The sequence below is a fragment of the Tiliqua scincoides genome, chromosome 7 (assembly GCF_035046505.1).
Source record: "Tiliqua scincoides isolate rTilSci1 chromosome 7, rTilSci1.hap2, whole genome shotgun sequence".
Classification (NCBI taxonomy): domain Eukaryota; kingdom Metazoa; phylum Chordata; class Lepidosauria; order Squamata; family Scincidae; genus Tiliqua; species Tiliqua scincoides.
Window position 1 is genome coordinate 12,366,935 of NC_089827.1, and position 18,109 is coordinate 12,385,043.

An 18,109-nucleotide genomic window follows, 5' to 3' on the forward strand; every position below is an offset into this window, starting at 1 on the left:
TCTTTGTTCTGCAGTTGCTTTGAAGGATGGTAGTGGATACACCAGTTCAGTCAGTAACCATGAACTTGATAGAATAACTTCCTGTTTCTTGGCAAGTGTTTAATGTGCACGTGTCAGGATAGTTGCCATAATCCAGAAATGAAAAGATGTGCTCTTCTGGGAACAAAGTGAACTTTTCAGTATTGTTATCTGAGAGTAGATTAAAACAATCATGTTTTCTTCTACACCAGCAGTTTTGCTCTTTGCTGTCACCAAAAAGTGCCACTAGGGCTTTCCAGCACTGGCATAGCGGTGCCAATGGGATGTGTGCTGCATCCTGCAATTGGGTGTCACTTACGGAGGCCTCCTCAAATTAAGGGAATGTTTGTTCCCTTACCTAGGTGCTTCATTGCTGGAAAGCACTGACATAAGGGGTTAGGATTGCACCCTTAGTGATACAAGAAGGTGTTCTCCAAGAAGATCTTGGAAGAATCTATTCTACTGCAACCACAGGTAGATTTTTTTACAAGTTGTCCAACAGATGGTGGTTGAATTATACATTACTTGTCAAATTGCTTCAAACAATCCACTTCAATTTGATATCCACCACTTCATTACAACATTTGTTGAAGAAAAAACTAGCTGTCTGAGTTCACCCTTAAAAACTAAAGATATTTTGGTACTTTGCATTTTTTTTCTTCAAAGAATCACATTTACAACAAGGAAATTTAACAGCTTTAAAGTTCAGTAACTCACAGCCCAATCCTAACCAAATTCCCACGCTGCGTGGGAATTGTGGCTGCTGGAGGTCCTTCGTCCCCGTACCCCGGGAAAAGCCCCAGCAGCTTCTATAGGGCTACTCGGATCAGCACCCTCTACAGCTGGCGCAAATCCAGGCCAACCCATGTTGGGTTTTCAGGCTCAGGAGGGGGGATAGGGGATCCCTGCCCCCCTCCCTGGCCTGCTGTGCCCTCCTCGCATCTAGAAAAACCTCCTCCCCACCACTGTTCTGCCCTTGTGCCATCCTGTGGAGTGCCTACCTCAGCAGACACTGGCCTCTGACTGGTGGCAGGAGACCGATGCTGACCTTTCCACTAGCGGGGTGGGGCTCCATGTTGCTACAAAAGACCTTACAGCACATTTTCTACAGTGCACGTTTGTCCCACTGCCAGAGGCCAGCATAGGATTAAGCTGCCTGGCACAGACATATAAACTTTTTAAAAATATCAATCTGTTTCATTTTTCTAGCAGCTGCAAGACTAACAGCCTGATCCCATCCCTTACCACATTTTAGCATGCAGTCATATCAGTGGACCACGTACTTCATGCTATGGGGGGAAGAGTGAGCAGACAGCCTGCAAGAGGTAAGTAAAAGAAAAAAAGAATCAAAGCTGGAAAAATAGGTCATCATTGTTGGCAAACAGGAAACCCTAAGGAGGGAAAGTGGTATAAAGAGCCCTAGCTGCAGCATGGTTGCTAATAATCAAACTGCAGTTTGAGTAGGTGTGAGGTCTCAACCAGGTTGCAGGTAGGGCAGTGTATCAAAAATACACACTTGCTATGTCCTAAGTGGAAGCCTTGTTCTCTTTCTATGCCATTTAAAGTAACCCATTTAAACGGGTTACCGAATGGAGCTGCCTGAAATGTAACTGTGAACAAATTTCACTGATGTTCAAAGCAAGCCACATCAAAACTAATTTCACAGACCAGTTGCAACTTTACCTGTGGTATGACTCCAAATGCCTTTCTCCACTGCTGCACAGAAACAGTGTTCCAGGAGACATCATCGATTTGAATATCCCCTTCCGTATTCAAGAGTCGTAAAAAGGCAAAGAGTAAAGTACTTTTCCCCGAGCCAGTTCTTCCTAAGAGACCCACCTGCAATATTTATGAACATAAATTAATGAAGAAACGGCTGCTCACAAATTAATCATGAGCATGCTAGATATTAACAAAAGGGCAGCTGAAGATGAAATGGTTTATGCTGAGATGGGTTTGAACTTTTAAATATTAATAAACCAGCAGGAAAGTGCAATGTTAAGGACAGGTGCTGTGGACATGTGATTCTGGTACAACCTCCCTTAACTAACCAATTATAAGGGGGGGGGGAGAAATGCACCTTTACTGTCAAGTCTTTGGCCCAACTTCCTAGTCTACTTATAGCCCAGTCCACAATACTATAGGACCTGTGTGTGCTGGAGCAGGTAAACTCCACATGGGCTGGTTGAGGAAGGACAGGACAACGGTAGAGTGAGATGTCATGGGCAGGAGGGAGGTGAAGAAGGGTGGATCAGGTCTGTGAAGGGGCAGGATCGGTGACAGCAACCTCTGCTATAGCCTCTCTTCCCCCCCCCCCCCCCGACCTCCTGACAAAAGGCTGCTTGAACTTGCATCAGTGAATTTCCTGGCATGAGCCATTGCAGCTTCTGGGGCTTACCCCAGGACAAGAGGCCAAATATTGGGTAAACCTCCAGCAGCCTCTTTTCCTGTGCTAAATACAGTGGAGGATGTTCAGATGCCACTGAATCAGTGTGATGTTAGGGCCCAATCCTATCCAGTTTTCCAGTGCCGGTGCAGTGGTGCCAATGGGGTGTGCACTGCATCCTGTGGTGGGGAGGCAGTCACAGAGGCCTCCTCAAGGTATGGAAGCATTTGTTCCCTTACCTCAAGGCTGCAATGCTGGAAAGTTGGATAGGATTGGGCCCTTAGTTAGGAATGCACTGCTACTCTGTTGTAACTAAGCCTAAGGATATGAAAATGAAATAATCACATATTCTTCCCCAGTTTCTCTCCTTCTCCCTGTTTTGTCTCCCTTATGGTGATCGTAGACTGTGAGTCTCTTGGAACAGGGGTCTGAATTCTACTTTCTTGTATTGTAACAGGCACAAAGTGATGCTAAATAAAATAGAATGTCAATCGGTATGTAACAATCCTTTCCCCTATTTAGAATGACATAAAATTGGGCAAACATTGGTTTGTGCAAAACTATAATTCTCCTCCCCTACTTTTGACCACACCAAAAGTTTATATTATATTATATTCTAGCTCCCAAGTGCAGTAGATTTTATAAGCCAGGCAGCCCAATTCAAACGTTTTATTGAGCCAGCGCAGGACTCCCTGTGCTGGTTCCAAGTGTTGCAAAGGTGCCATAATGCACATTTACAGCTACTCAAGAAGCCTGTGTAGGTCTGCCCAGCACACTGTATCCTAGCCCATGCTCCTGGGTTGGGCAGACCTACATGGGCTTCTTGGATGTGTGCCAGCTAAATAGCTGGCACAGATCTAAGTAGCCACATGAGGCAAGTTGGAGCATTACTCGCGGTAAGGGGAAAAATATCCCCATAGGATATAGCACAAGCTATGTGGTTGTACCAGTGCAGGTTAGGATTGCACTGTAAATTATGTGCCCATATTTTTGATACTGAATTTAAAATCAGTCACACCAATACAGAGTTTCAAATATTTTTAATGGCTATATTGTTTAATTTGGGAGTTGAATCCCCCTGTGTATAGTTGAATCCTCCTATGTTGAATCCTCCTATAGGAGGCAAATCCTCCTATAGGAGGAGTTGAATCCTCCTATGCCTGTACAAAAGGGGTAAAAACAAAGGGTTGCTTGGAAGCCTTTCTAGTGCTGTTCTGTGATGTTGTTGCAAGACACTACTATAAATACTTTATCATAATAGCTGCCTGTTTTGCCCTTTGGTGTATATGTGTGGGAACCTGAAACTGAAATTATTGTCTGGGCATTTAATTCATACCCATGTTTCTACAACCAAAATAAATGGCTATTATCCCTGAGCTATAACTATACTGTGAGCTTCAAGCAATTTTAGATTTATTTTAATTTTGATTTCTCAGTCACGAGGTAAACAGGGTCTCCTGCTGTTTTTGAAAAACTCTCTGTATACAACACTCTGCATTCACTGAAACAGGTTTACATGATATTATTCTCACCCTTTGTCCTGGACTTATTGAAAAGGAAATATTTTCTAGTACAGCTAGCCCTCCTTCTAGATACTTAGCCGTGAGGTCCTTCACAGTCATCTGACCACCAGACGGCCAATCGTTCTCTTCCTTTGCACGTTTATTCTCAATGATAAGGGTTTGAGAAAGCTGCTCATTTTTTGATGGTGGTGAAGTTTTGGATTCCTCTGTTGGCATATCAATGAACTTAAATATTCGGCTTACGGACCGCATCTGAAAACCAGAGCAAACACTGCTGAAATTGTTCTTTAAAATTACATCAAATGGTAACTCAGAAAATTCTCCCTAACATGTAGTCTGACCAAGAAGGTTACCAAGTTTATTGAACTGATGCTCCTCGAGCTTAACAGAGAATGAATCCTGATGTGTGCAAATTAGAGCCCAACCCTATGCATATCTATTCAGAAGCAAGTACCATTATAGTCAATAGGGCTTACTCCCAGGTAACTGTGGATAGGATTGCACTTTTGATCTTTATTCTGACATATAAATGTGAGCACAAATTATCTCATGCTCTGACATATTTCTTCTTATATTTCTTTGGTTGTTTCCCCATCTCAAAATCCCTATACATTCATAGTCCCTGAATCTTGGTATTATTGGGGGCAAAATATTTGAATACAAAGCCTGCTCAGATAGAGGCACATATCACTACAATTCCTCCATCAAATGGCATGGTACATTATCAGGGTGGGGGGGATTATTGTGTGGGCAAGGACTGTGACTGCAGCATTACTTGTGAATACAGCACATTCTGAAGCTACTTCAATCACAAGAATTGCTGCATATGCTTGGTATATATATGCAAGCACTCCTTCTTCAAGAAGGCATCACAAATGTTCCACAACATCATGTGAAATAAAACCAATCATGAAAGAGCACATATGAACTGGCCGTTAGGCAAAAATCTCCCCTCTTAAATGATGCTTTAAACATTTTATTTGTGAAAGCTTTAGAATGGCTTCATGTGCCCAAGGTCAAATTTCAATATAGGTTATCTACATTAAAAACTTCTGTTTTCCACTATACCACACTGACTTCCACTAGCACTAGACTATACCACACTAGACTTCCACTTATACCACTAGCATAAACCAAAAAATGAATAAGGCAGTGGTATTCAAACTGGGGTGTCGCGATGCCCCAGCCTGAGGGTTCTGGTCCCTTTCCCCTTAAGGGGCAGGGGCAGCCAGGAGGCAGGGAGGAGGCAGCGGCGCGATCCCCATGATTGTGCCGCTCAGGGGGGCTGCAGGGGCCTGGTGCACTTGCCCAAACCCCCTGCAGCCCCCTGGAGGTGCGGGGAGCCCTGCACGACCTTCAGCAGGGCTCCCTGGGTCAGGAAAGGTGACAGCGGAGTGATCGCGCCCCGCTCCGCTAAACCGAAAGCGGTGCGCAATCGCCCCACGTTCCCTTTTGACCAGGCTGCAGGGACAGGTGTGTACCCTCCAGTCCCTGCAGCAGCTGTCCCTGGCTGCGGGGAGCCGGGCATGAGCACCAGCAGGGCTCCTCAGGTCAGGGAAAGGGAGAGTGGGGCGATCGCGCGCCGCTTCCGGTTTAGCGGAGCGGGGCGCAATCACTCCGCTGTCACCTTCCCTCGCCGCTGCCTCCCCCCTGCGCCCGCAAAGGCTTACTGCGGGATTCAAACTCCCTGCAAGTTTGAAAACCGCAGGATTAAGGCTTTAAAACAATGTAAAAGATGAAAAATGAAAAGCATTTGTACTGGTCATTGTTTCTCAACCAGTGATCCTCGCACCATCGGTGGTACTTGAGGTGGTGTCCGGGTGTTTGCATGGGACCCCCAGCCCCCCACTATCTGGCAGTGAAACCAGCAATGCAATATGACAAGCAGCAGGAGGAGGTTTGGCTCAGCAGGCAGAACTCCAGCATGCACTTTTCATATGCTCAAAAAAGTCCTCCCATATGTCCTGAGCGTCTCACCAGTGCTGCATTGTGTCTGGTCTCCCAATCCAGAAATAAATTGCAATGACATAAGCATCAGTTACTTCCAGTGGTTGACCATGCAAAGTGGTACAACAGGAGACAAACACTGAGAAATGCCGATGTAGGTAACATTCTAAATTGCTTGCCTAGCCTGGTGTTTAATAAGAAAAAATTATTTAAATCATCAATTCGTTGTTTTTTTCCAATTCTTTTTCCTTTCTCCTTTTGACTACTTGTTGTAAATAGCATTAAGATATGTAGACTTTACATAGTCTGTTCCTGCTATACTCAATTCTGTAGCAAGACTAATGACGGTTTCTTAAACACAGTTATTAGCTTATGCTGACCTTTTGAATCTTAGGAAAACAATGAAACTTGTTCACTATGGGAAAGCAAACTGCATAGTAAAGAGTGTTTTGTACATTTATGGTGGGAAAGTATAGCAAGGCTTTGTTTGTAAGTCAATGGTTTTTTCTGTTTGCATTTCTGTTAGGAAATGACATCTGAAAACATTGCTGTTCATTTCTTTAAAAAAAAAGTTAGAGAATTTGTTGGGCCTTGATTAGCAATCTTGTTCATTTGCTTCAATCATAAAGTTCAAAATGACCACCCAAGATAATTCTTCATGTTTTATTCACACTACAAACATAAGGGAATGTCGAAAAGGGGTTATGACAAGGTGCACAGTGTACTAGAAGCAATGACACACACAATGTTAGGGAGCCAAATTTGGAAGGGGAAAAAAACACACACATAAGGGAAGTGAATTTTGGAAGAAAAAAATTTGGAAGAAAAAGAACACATAAGGGAAGTCAATGGGAGTCTGATAACAGCTTTGGGGGTTTACACTGATGAAATCTATGTTTTTTCCCCCAAATTAAAAAATTATTGCGAAAATGGTATAAATGTTTCACAGTATCTCATGATGGGATGAAGCCTTTTAATAGCAACTCATTTGTAATGTTATAAGGATTTGGGCACAGTAGCTTAGTTGGGGGGGGGACAGTAAGTACTGCAGAAGCTGCAAAGTGTATATAAGTGCCCCCTCCCACTTGCCATGGGAGCCGTTCTGGGCACAGACAGCAATGCACATGCACTCACTGAACCAAACAGCATCTCCTGCGCATTGTCACTGCCCAGAATGGCTGTGATTGTAGCAGGAGGGGACACTTTAGCCGTGCAATGCGGCACCTGCAGAACTTACCATTCTGCCCCTCCTCTAGTTACACTACTGTTTTGGAAGAAGATAAGGTGAAAATATCCAATACTGTATATAACTGACTGCAGTCACGGTTGTGGAGCCTAAAGGCAGTAGGTGGCATTCACAGTTTCTCTTCCTCTGGAGTAAGGAAACTGTGGATGGAATCCAGTGGAACCTGCGCACTTGATCAGAAAGCGACTATGTTGAATCAGAGAAGGAGAGAACCATCCAGTTCAGGAGTGTCAAACCCGTTTCATAGTGAGGGCCAAAGTTAGCATTCATGGCGCCAGCAGAGGGCTGGAAGTGATATCATTAAGCAGAAAGTGAGCAGAAATAATCACTTTGTTCTCACAAAGAAAGTCATTAGCTGCAATTGACAGAAGAGAAAATGTGCATATATTTTCAAGACATGAGAGAACCCAATAATCAAGCTGGAAGAGCCCAATTATAATGGGGGGGGGGGCAGATAAATTGCTTCTGGAGGCCACATTCAGTCCATGGGTGTTATGTTTGTCACCTTGATCTAGTCCAATACTGGCCAAAGTGGTAATGGAAAAACTAATTGGGAACCTTCTGAAAGAACTATAAAAAGATTGTGAGCATGAAAAGACTTACCACAAGCCTCCTCCCCCAAAAACATGTTTGACAGTACAAGCATAAATGTACATGCTACAGCCAAATGTATACATTTTATGTGTATGAAATAATCAGATCTGAGAGTTAAAATAAATAAAACAAACATAAATTAAATAATAATACTGTGATTCTTACCAGACTGTCTACATCTATGCTAGAGTTTACTGCCCATTGTAAAGTTCCCATAATATTCATGGCTAATGTAAGAACAATGCCGACTTTTCCTTCCCCATTACCTATAAATGGAAAGATATTTTGAAATCTTAATAGCACATGCACACGCGCACAAAAGATGCCAGTTCTCTTCCTGGAACAATTCAGAGTGCTGGGTATTACATTTAAATTCCTGTACAGACCAAGAGCTGGAAATTTGATGGACTGTCTCTCCCCATATGAATCTGCCCATCCCTGGAAGTCACCTACAAGTGCATTTTCTACATGTTCTATCATTTGCAGAAGCATGGAAGATGTTATCACACATGATAGTCTTGACTGCTGTGGCATTCTCCTTGTGGAACTTTCTGCCAGGGGACATTCACACAGTTCCCACTCTAGCTGTGTTTTGTAGGAATATGATAATGTTCCTGTTTAGTTAATTAAAATTTATTAAATATGCGTTTAGTGTGGATTAATTGTACCCTGTTGGTTTGGTTCCAATTTTGGCTGCTGATTTTCTCTTCTGCTATTGCTAGTTGCTTCTATTGTGATAGGGCTGAAATTATAAACCGCCTTGAACCCCTCCTGATGGAGAAAGGCAGCACAGAATCATTTTTATGTACAAATAAATTACCAGGATAAGCCTTAAACTATGCTTTCTCTTAAGTAATTTTCTTATTCTACGAAGCTACCAAAGCCCTTGGATGCCTGGTCTTCTTTTTGATACATTTCTAGATGGCTAGGGATCAGGAGTCCTAACTTTGAATTTAGTCTGCTGATTCTGTTCTTGTTCGTAGTAGTGACTGAGCTGTATCCATTCTCTTAATTATTCTTGGACATTTGTCAGAAACAGGTTGCCTGCATTCTCACCTGTTGACAAGTGCCAAAAACACTGTGCCTTACATAGCTGTTCACAAATACATCTCCATTTGACAGTGTTTTGCAATATTTGACACTGAAAATAAAGCAAGGACCTCATGTGTCTTCTCCCACTTCCTGTCACTGTAATCCAAATGCATTTATTTGTTTAAAGGCATTTTTAAACCTGCATTTCGAAGCGCTCACGGGCAGCGCAAGGCAGCCTTCAGGATTGGGTGTAAGTCAGCTCTAGACTGCTTTTTGATAAGAGCTTTAAGCTATGCTTCTAACCTGAAATGAGCTAAGTACCTGTAGTTGCAATGGAAACAAATGACACTATGATGAAGAAGATGACAAAAATCATTTCAATCCTCATCTGGAACCAACGCAATGTGGACAGATACAGGAACCAGTTTGCCGTGTGCAAGTTCAGGGCTTTGTGGAATAAAGTCTCAAAATATGGTTGCCGTCCAAAAGCTCTCAGTGTCCAAAGCCCCTTTAAGCTTGTAACAAGATGCGTGAAAATTGGACTTCTGGCTGTAGAGAATGTAAATTTTAAGACAAAAGATTTTTATTTCAGAACTTTACAAACATCTACATAACAAATACTTTCAATCAAATGCATGTTCTTGTTATCTTTTGTAGCTGTATCATGCTGAAATGGTATTTCATTGACCAGTAGAATACGTATTCTCTTTATAATTAGATATCATTTGCTTTGCCTGTATATAGCGGTCCCTCGGTATCTAAGGGGGAATCTATACCAGGACCCTCTGTGGACACTGATTTCTTTAGATACTGGGGTATGCGGAAAGCAAAAAAGGACCTCTTGGATGTTACTGGAAGCACTTTCTAGTCATGTCCAGGAGGTGGGGGGGAGGCAGCATGCCCCCACCCCAATCCCCAGAAAGCCTCCAAGATGTGACCAGAAGGTAGTCAAGTGAGGCGCTGAGTCAAATCCACAGCTGCCAAACTTGCGGATAAGAGGGGCCCACCGTATACTGTATTTCCTAATATTGTATCTGTGACTGTATGTCAGAAGGTAAAAAACTGCAAATTGAATTCACTCATTTGCTAAGGGTTCCTTGGATACTGAATGCATGCTATCCTGCATATGCAGTTCTGTATATATTGTTCCACTGTGAGCAGCAAGTTTAAATACGGGCCAGAGGATTGCAGTCACTGCGTGTTAGAGAGTTTCTGGAAACCAAATGCAGAACAATGAGATCTTTTTGAAATGTCAAGGTAACCAAGACACACAGTTCAGGTTTGCATCTATACCAGAAAAATAGTAACTCTTGAAAATAAGAACTCAAAAAAAATATGTAAAGTTCTGCAAATTCTATCAGCAGCAACACACTAAGCCCTTCTAATAATGTTGCACTGAGTGTTAAACAGAGACAATTTTAGGAAATTTTAAATAGTAATGAAGGCCCAGCGTTTCTAACAAAGTATCCCTCTCCTCCCTAATAACATGTGCATTTCTTTTGACAAATACACATAAATCACAGCTAGTTATTTTCTGATGTCCTGGCTGTGCTCATCTTCTCTTTCTGTTTTTTCCTTGCACAAAGGACACTTTATCATCTGCTTCTGGACTAACATTAAATGTTTTGAGAGGAAAGAGGCAAAACTACACATTACAAGAAATGTGTGCTTTAACCAGTTCTTTAAAAAATATATAAAATATTGCATAGGGTCAGGGTCGGCCTTAAAAGCTGAAGCCCCCCCCCCCAATTAGAAACTTCTCTTTTTTGGGGATCCCATGTTCACAGCCAAGGTCTGTAGAACGTAGAGAAATACACAAAATTTATTATAGATTTTATATTTCTATGGTAGAATGGAAAGCAATCAAAATGCGCGCTTAAAAAGTGAATGTGAGTTAATGGACCAAATGCATCTAAGCACAGTTTAACATAAAATATATACATGTAAGCCTACAAGTAAACAAACAAAATGCGTAGATTACCTTTGAAAAATGACAAGTTACAAAATCACTTGTTTAGTGACTGTGAAAATGGTATAGTAAACATATTAATTTTATTTTTAGTTTAGAAAATAAATTCAGAACGACCATTGTAAAGTGGTACATTTGCAATGGGTACATTTGACAAGCCTGGAGTAGATTACCCTAGCGAGGGGTCCAAGTACAAGCAATTGGTCCAATTGGGTTGAAGCCTGCCCTGCACAGGGTAAAGCAACATCACAGCAGGTGGGGTAGGGAGGCTTTAATACTCCCCCTCCCGCACTATGGTGTCAATCAGGATTGCTCCTCTACCCCACATGGTTGGCTGGCAACCTTCAGTCTCAAAAGACTATGGTATCACGCTCTGAATGGTGGTTCTGGAATAGCATCTCGTGTGGCTGAAAAGGCCGATTCGGGAGTGACAATCCCTTCCACACCAGGAGCAGGTGCAGTCTGTCCCTGGTCTGTCTCCCTGGCTGTGGGCCTTCCTTCTTTGCCTCTTAGCCTCAGACTGTTGGCCAAGTGTCTCTTCAAACTGGGAAAGGCCATGTCGCACAGCCTGCCTCCAAGCGGGCCGCTCAGAGGCCAGGGTTTCCCACATGTTGAGGTCCACTCCTAAGGCCTTCAGATCCCTCTTACAGAGGTACTTGTATAGCAGCTGTGGTCTAAAGTGCATGCCTTTTCAATTGTGGTTTAAAAACAGCTGTCACCTCAGGCAGGAGATTGGTCCATTTATGACTGACTGTTGGCAACCTTCAGTCTCGAAAGACTACGGTATCGCGCTCTGAATGGTGGTTCTGGAACAGCGTCTAGTGTGGCTGAAAAGGCCGATTCGGGTGTGACAATCCCTTCCATACTGGGAGCAAGTGCAGTCTGTCCCTGGTCTGTCTCCCTGGCTATGGGCCTTCCTTCTACCCCACATGCCATTACAAAAGAAAAAAAAAAAGAAGTTTCTGTTATCTTGCAAAAGGAAGCAGGTGGTGGAGTGAAATATATTTTCAATTTATTAGTCTGTATTTTAGGAGTCACCAATTTTGCTGGTCATACCTTCAGATTCCAGTTGTTTCAGTTGCTGAGAAGTGTGCAGGAAGTATGCTCTTAACATAATAAAGGCTCCTATAACAGGCACAGATGCCAGGAAGATGTAGGGTAGTATAATTGAGACTACTGCTATAGCACCAATCACAATGAGTATTAGCTGCAGGATGAAAGAAAAATGCTATTGACATAGTAATCTTTTTTTTTTAATTTTATGAATTAAAAACTGGTGATTAATTTCCCCAGGGATACTAGCATATGTAATTCAAACATCCCGGCAGTGGCTTACCAACTTTGCATTTGAAAACAAGAAGAAACTCATAGTATTTGGAGCTAGAGGTCTCAAAAATTAGTAATTGTTGTTGTAGCTTGCTAAATCAATTAATCCTGTAATCATTAATCCTGTTTTGAATGACATTACAATGCTTTCAAAATGTATATCTGAACAATCAAGTTTCAAAAACAATCAAATGCAAATAGTTTGGTATAAGTTTCATTTAACACTTTCCTTTCCTGAATCTATTCCAGTATGAGAAATTTGCTGCATCAAAATGTAAAATCTGTATCTACAGTAGAAATCCTAAGACTCTTGTCTTAGAAATCCTAAGACTTGGATCTCTATAATGCAATGGTTCCCAAACCTTTTCAACTGGCAGTTCCTTTGACCTACTAGGCCATTAGCCGTGGCTCCCTGCTAGAGCTACAATCCTATTAGGCCGGCGGTTTTTCATCAAGATTCCACAGCTGCCTGGCTCCACGTCTCCTGGGGAGCAATGGCTCACAATTTGGGAACCATTGCTCTTAATATATATTTTTATCTTCTTCTATAGACATTCTTTATTGGCAGAAAAACAGAATGACACTCATGATGTAATAAATATTCTCCTTTTGTAAGGAAATAGCCCCTCAAGGGTCTATCTACACAGTTCTATCAAAGCCCACGATCTTTTATTGTAACATCACAAATGCAGAAAAAAGCTGCTTGAACCTACAAAAGTAACAGGAACATTTAGATACTACAGCTCCATCAATCCTCAAGAATTACTGGTTTTAGCATCCAATGGATAATTAAAAGTCTGAGTTTCACAACAAAAGTTTGTTGCCTGGAATATTTCCAGATACTGGTCATTGTCACTAGGTAACTGAAAGCTCTTCTGTTTTGAAATAGGTTAGCCTCAGTGAGTCAGAATGCTTTCTGGTAGGCAAGTATTAGCATCTTCTAAAATGTCACAATTTGCAAGTTTACTAGAAGTCAGACATCCATAGAAACAGAATTGTCTTGAGAAGCAGAAGTGCATTGAAAGGAAAAGCACTCCCATGGCTGAAACCACTGGGCTTGATAGCAACTTTCACAAATGCCAAATTAAAAGAACTCTTTTTTTTTCTCCAAGGTAAATTTCCATTTTAAATATTTCCAAGAATATTTTTTGTTTAAAATTTAGCTTTCCTGTACCCCTATTAACTGGTAACAAACTCAGGCTGCAATCTTATACACACTGGTTTGGGAGTAAGCCCCACTGAACAGAATGGGACTTCTTTCTAAGCAAATTTACAAAGCATTGCTCTGTCAGTTTAAGAAAATACACCTATTGTTAAGCCATCAGGGTCTTCTTGCAAAAACTATTTCTTACCTCCTTTAGGAGATGACTTAGAGCCCAATTCTGAGCTCGGCGCTCCGGCTTTCCGCCAGAGCGCACTGTTGCCGTAAGGCACACCTGCGAGGCTTACCGCCGGGCCAGCGTCCGTGCCAGCCCAGCGCTGGCCAGCGCCAGGTGGGCGCCCATCCTCCACTGCTCACAGCAGTCTCATGGACCACCGAGCCGCGACACAGAAAGCAGGGGCGGGAAAGGGGCGTTCCAGGGAGGGGGAAGGTGTGGGGAAGGCAGAGAGAGGGCAGGTGGGCGGTTTGCCGGGGGAGGGAGCGGGGAGGCAGGAGGCAGGTCTGGTGGAGCTCAGTTCCACCAGAACCTGACCATTCATGTAGGGCTCGGCGCCCTACACGAACGCCTTTACTTTACCGCCGACCTTTTGGTCGGCAGTAAAGTGAGTAGCGCCATTTGCAGGGCTGCTTCCCTTACCCAAAAGTCCCCTTCTCCCGAGGCGCAGCCCGCGGCAGGTTGAGGCTTGCAGGATGAGGTGGCAGCCGTTCTCGGTGCCGCTGCAATCGCGTGCTCTGGGCAGCTCAGGATTGGGCTGCTCATGCCCATTACGGTCACACTGGCATGGCACTGGCTATAATTTTAAGAGCTGTAGTAAAATAGACTAGTAGTAAAATAGACTAGTAGTAAAAGAACGTGAGAGTAATAACACGGAATCAATTGCTTATTGCACATGTTTTTGTCAAAAAGAGAATGGTCTATTTAGCACACCAAAATGCACATCTCTCTGTAAACCTAAGACAAACTCTCCTAGATCAAACACTAATATCTCTGGTTCTGCATCCTTCTTCCCACAATGTTGAAACAGATGATTCCTAGAATCCCACAAGCAGGGCATGAAGACATGTGGCCTCTCCCACTGTGAGCTCCCAGCAACTGGCCTTCAGTGACCTATTTCCTTTGAATGGGAAATCTCCATAGTGCCATTATGGCTAGATGTTCTCCTTTATGAGTAAGCATAATCCTCATTTAAAGCCACCTGAATTAGTGTATTTCTGTACATTAGTGTATTTCTATACACTATTTCTGAATTAGTGTATTTCTGTACATTAGTGTATTTCTATACACTATTTCTGAATTAGTGTATTTCTGAATTAGTGCATTTATATACATATATATTAACATGTGATTTCAAGCACATCTTGGAGAAGTAAAATTCATAAATTATTTGCGTGTTTTATGAACAATTTTTTTTTCATGTGGAGTCAAACTGACTGCACACTTAGCGTTTGTTTCCTCTAAGTGGCTTGCATGTGTGTGTACGAGTGAAGCTTTTTCATAAGAACGCACAAGCCCCACTGGATCAGGCCAAAGGCCAGTCCAGTCCAGCTTCCTGTATCTCACAGTTGCCCACAAGAAGCCAGAAGGGGCACACAACAAGATCCCTGCATTCATGTTGCTACTCCCTTGCACCTGGCATTGAGGTAGCCTACTCTGAAACCAGGAGGTTTCAATTTTTGTAACCCTTTTGTGGAGACCTAGGATTAGCCTCAAGCCTCCTTCCCACAAAAATCCCTGTAACCAACCCCTCAGGTCCTCCAAAACAAGGAGAATCTCCCCTTACATTACTGTAGTGATAACTTCAGAGGCTTGGGCTATCAGTTATGAGTATTTGTTCAGTGGGAGAGACAAACTGACCCATAGCATGTGGGTGAAATGCACTCACAACTTGGTTCTAGGTTCAGCCGCTGCCCGAGGGACAATTTATTACTACAGTTGCCCTAGAAACAGAGTTGCAAAACCAGGAGAAGCCCTCCAGAAGTGCAAGCACAAGAGACGTAGACCCTAGTGTGCCATGTGAAGAAAAACATTGAAAATCACTGCAGTGATGATGGATGAGAACCTTCAGTTAGTGCCCGATCTGGCCAACCTTTGGCACCACCCCTGCTGTTAGAAAACAAACACCTCTACCACCCAGCTCCCATTATCCCAAATATCTTTAATTCTGCAAACCTGGATGAAGTCAAATATTGTAAGTGGCAAGAGGTCATCCAATATTGCTGTATCCTTCGAGAATCTGTTGAGTATTCCACCTACAGATTGAAGAAGAAAAATAAATACAGGAATAGATTACTGTGACAGCTGCACATTTTATTCATTTTACATTAAGTATAGATACAGTCTGCAATGAACATTCTTGAATATCTTGAACGTTTTTGAGCATTTTTAGATTTCCGCTGAGGGGTCTAGTATAAAATGACACTATGGTGGACCATAGAATTTTATCCCAAGTTTATGGGTCTGAAAAAAAAAAAATCTGCTCATAGTACTTTACACAGAACCAGTTCAGAGTCCAGCAATGTCGGACACTCAGTGTAACTTGGGTCCACACATGACCTTGCCATAATACATGTGACATAATGTGTGCCGTAGAAATAGGAGTACACTGGTACGTGCAATATAACTGGGTATATTGCGCTGTTCAATGCATATGCTGCACAGACAGACACAATACAGCCTCTATATGATGGCAAGAATATATGTGGTTCTGAAAAAGAATGTGCAAATCTAGTTTATATTTTCAAGTTATGCGAGAGGCCAATTATAAAGCTGAGAGAGCCCATTATAGCGGGGAGGGGTGGATAAATTGCTTCTGGGGGCCATATTTGGCCAATAGGCCTTGTTTGACACCCCTGTTCTAGAAGGTGAGAAACTGAGAGTGCCACCCAATGGGACTGGAAAATAGTATATATTCCTATTACTGGGGTTTTAATTCCATAGATACTCGGGGATAAATCCCATTGAACTCAAGGAAACTTTACTTCTAAGTAAACATGCATATAATTGAGCAGTGAAAGGAATGCAGGAATGCAGCCTCTTATATTTTAACTACGCAGGTATATTTTAAACATTTCAGAAGCCAGTAATCCAGCACAACGGTATCACTGGAGCAAATCCCCACTGGGCAAACTAGGGCTTTACCTGGTATAAAGAGCTGACTATTCCCTTACCCCAAAGAGATCTCCAACCTCCTCTTAACCTGTGCTGGATACAACGCAGGCCAAGAGGCACTGCTGCACCAACACAGCTTAGAACTGGGCTGCCCATCAGCCTAAGTGCAAGTACTCTACAGCAATGTTTCCCAAACTGTGGGCTGGGACCCACTGGGGGGTTGCAAGCCCATTTTTGGTGGGTCACGAAAAAATTTTGAAACATAAAAAACAACTTTGCAAGCATCCTTGCCCGGCTTGCAGAAGAAAATTGTTAGCTAGAATGCTATCTTGTGGTATGAAGTAATTTTCAAACTCTCAAATTAAATTATCAAATTTTCTGATAATCTATAGTAACTGGCATGCTGTAGATTGCATTTGAGCCCAGTTTCAGCCTGTTTTTCTGGCCTGGAAGTCCCTAACAACACCTCTTTCTCTCCAGTTCAGCCTTCCGTGTACTGTGAAATGACTGTAAAGTTTTTTGGGAACAGTCCTTGAACTTCATTTCTAGGGAAATGTCTACACACACATACTGTACCTAATATCTCTAACAGCCTCAGATGCACTGGATCCTGATTACTATTAATTAATAATTTATTATTAAATAAATAAATAAAATATTTCTTTCTAGATTTTTTTTGTCTAGTGGGTCATAATATATTGTTTAATTAAACTTTACTGTAATAAAAGAAAAAAAAAAGAAACAATAAAAAACAAACATTAAAAAATATACAGATAAAGAAAACCTCTAATGCAGCATGAGTGAAGTTGAATATACTAATTACTTACATCTTAATCTTAATCATCTGAATTCCCATTCATATATACGTTATATCTCCAACAGCCCTTTAAAATCTAATCTTCAAATCTGCAGCTCATTAACTACAACATATTGTTGTTTTAAAAAGCAGGTCCCAGTGCTAAAAAGTTTGGGAAGCACTGCTCTACAGTCACTGGTTTATGAATGAGGGTCATAGGGATTTTGCAAACAATGAAACAAAAACCTGTTTGAACCTAAAACGCTTCTCAAAATAATACACTTTTCTTTCACTACAACAAAACCTACAGCAGATGGAGGAGATTGATCTGGTTCTACCTGCTTTCAGAGTGTTGAAGGAAGACATGGGTGCCTGAAGGACTGCGTGAAGCATCTTGCGGTGAAGGGTTTTAGAAACTGTGATAAGAGTATGGACCAGAGGTATGCCTCTGAAGATTCCCAAGGCCAGCAAGGTATCTGCCACTCCCACGTAAATATAGATGATGTAGTAGGAGTTAGTGTCAGTAATGATAACTGCATAGTTGCTAGAAACATTATTTCCTGACTGCGTTGTATTTGGACTGGGTGGATTAACATTCCTATTTTTTAAAAAAATACACACACATTTAAGCATATGATCATTGCGCATTTTGAGTTGATTTCTTTTTCTATTACAATAAGAAAGAGAATAAAATCACAACTTCTGATACAAATAAAAACTTTTTTTAATTTTCTTTTTTTTTTTAAAGTCACACTTCTTTCATGAATGGACAAAAGTTGTCGATGATAAAGAACTTGTTTGTATTTTTTGGTTTTGCTACGATATTCATTCTGATCACTTGAAATTATACACATTGTTTATGCATGTTTATGCAGAAAATACTGACCGCTCCTGTTCATTCTACGAACAGATTTACAGGCCAGTCTGATTCTACCACCGCCCCACCATGCAGCTGCGGCAAAAAGGCTTGCACTGCATTCTACAGGGAGGAGCAGCTAAGG

General features: G+C 42.0%; 1 protein-coding gene across 1 annotated transcript in view; it reads right to left on the reverse strand.

The window, feature by feature from the left end:
• Positions 1-18,109, reverse strand: part of CFTR (CF transmembrane conductance regulator) — a 93,409-nt gene that overhangs the window by 16,708 nt on the left and 58,592 nt on the right. Inside the window, exons 17-23 of the mRNA XM_066633666.1 lie at positions 17,447-17,706; positions 15,374-15,453; positions 11,772-11,922; positions 9,068-9,295; positions 7,880-7,980; positions 3,937-4,179; positions 1,702-1,857 (exon numbers count right to left, since the gene is read on the reverse strand). Coding sequence (XP_066489763.1) covers positions 1,702-1,857; positions 3,937-4,179; positions 7,880-7,980; positions 9,068-9,295; positions 11,772-11,922; positions 15,374-15,453; positions 17,447-17,706 — 1,219 coding nt within the window. The remainder of the gene's footprint in view (positions 1-1,701; positions 1,858-3,936; positions 4,180-7,879; positions 7,981-9,067; positions 9,296-11,771; positions 11,923-15,373; positions 15,454-17,446; positions 17,707-18,109) is intronic.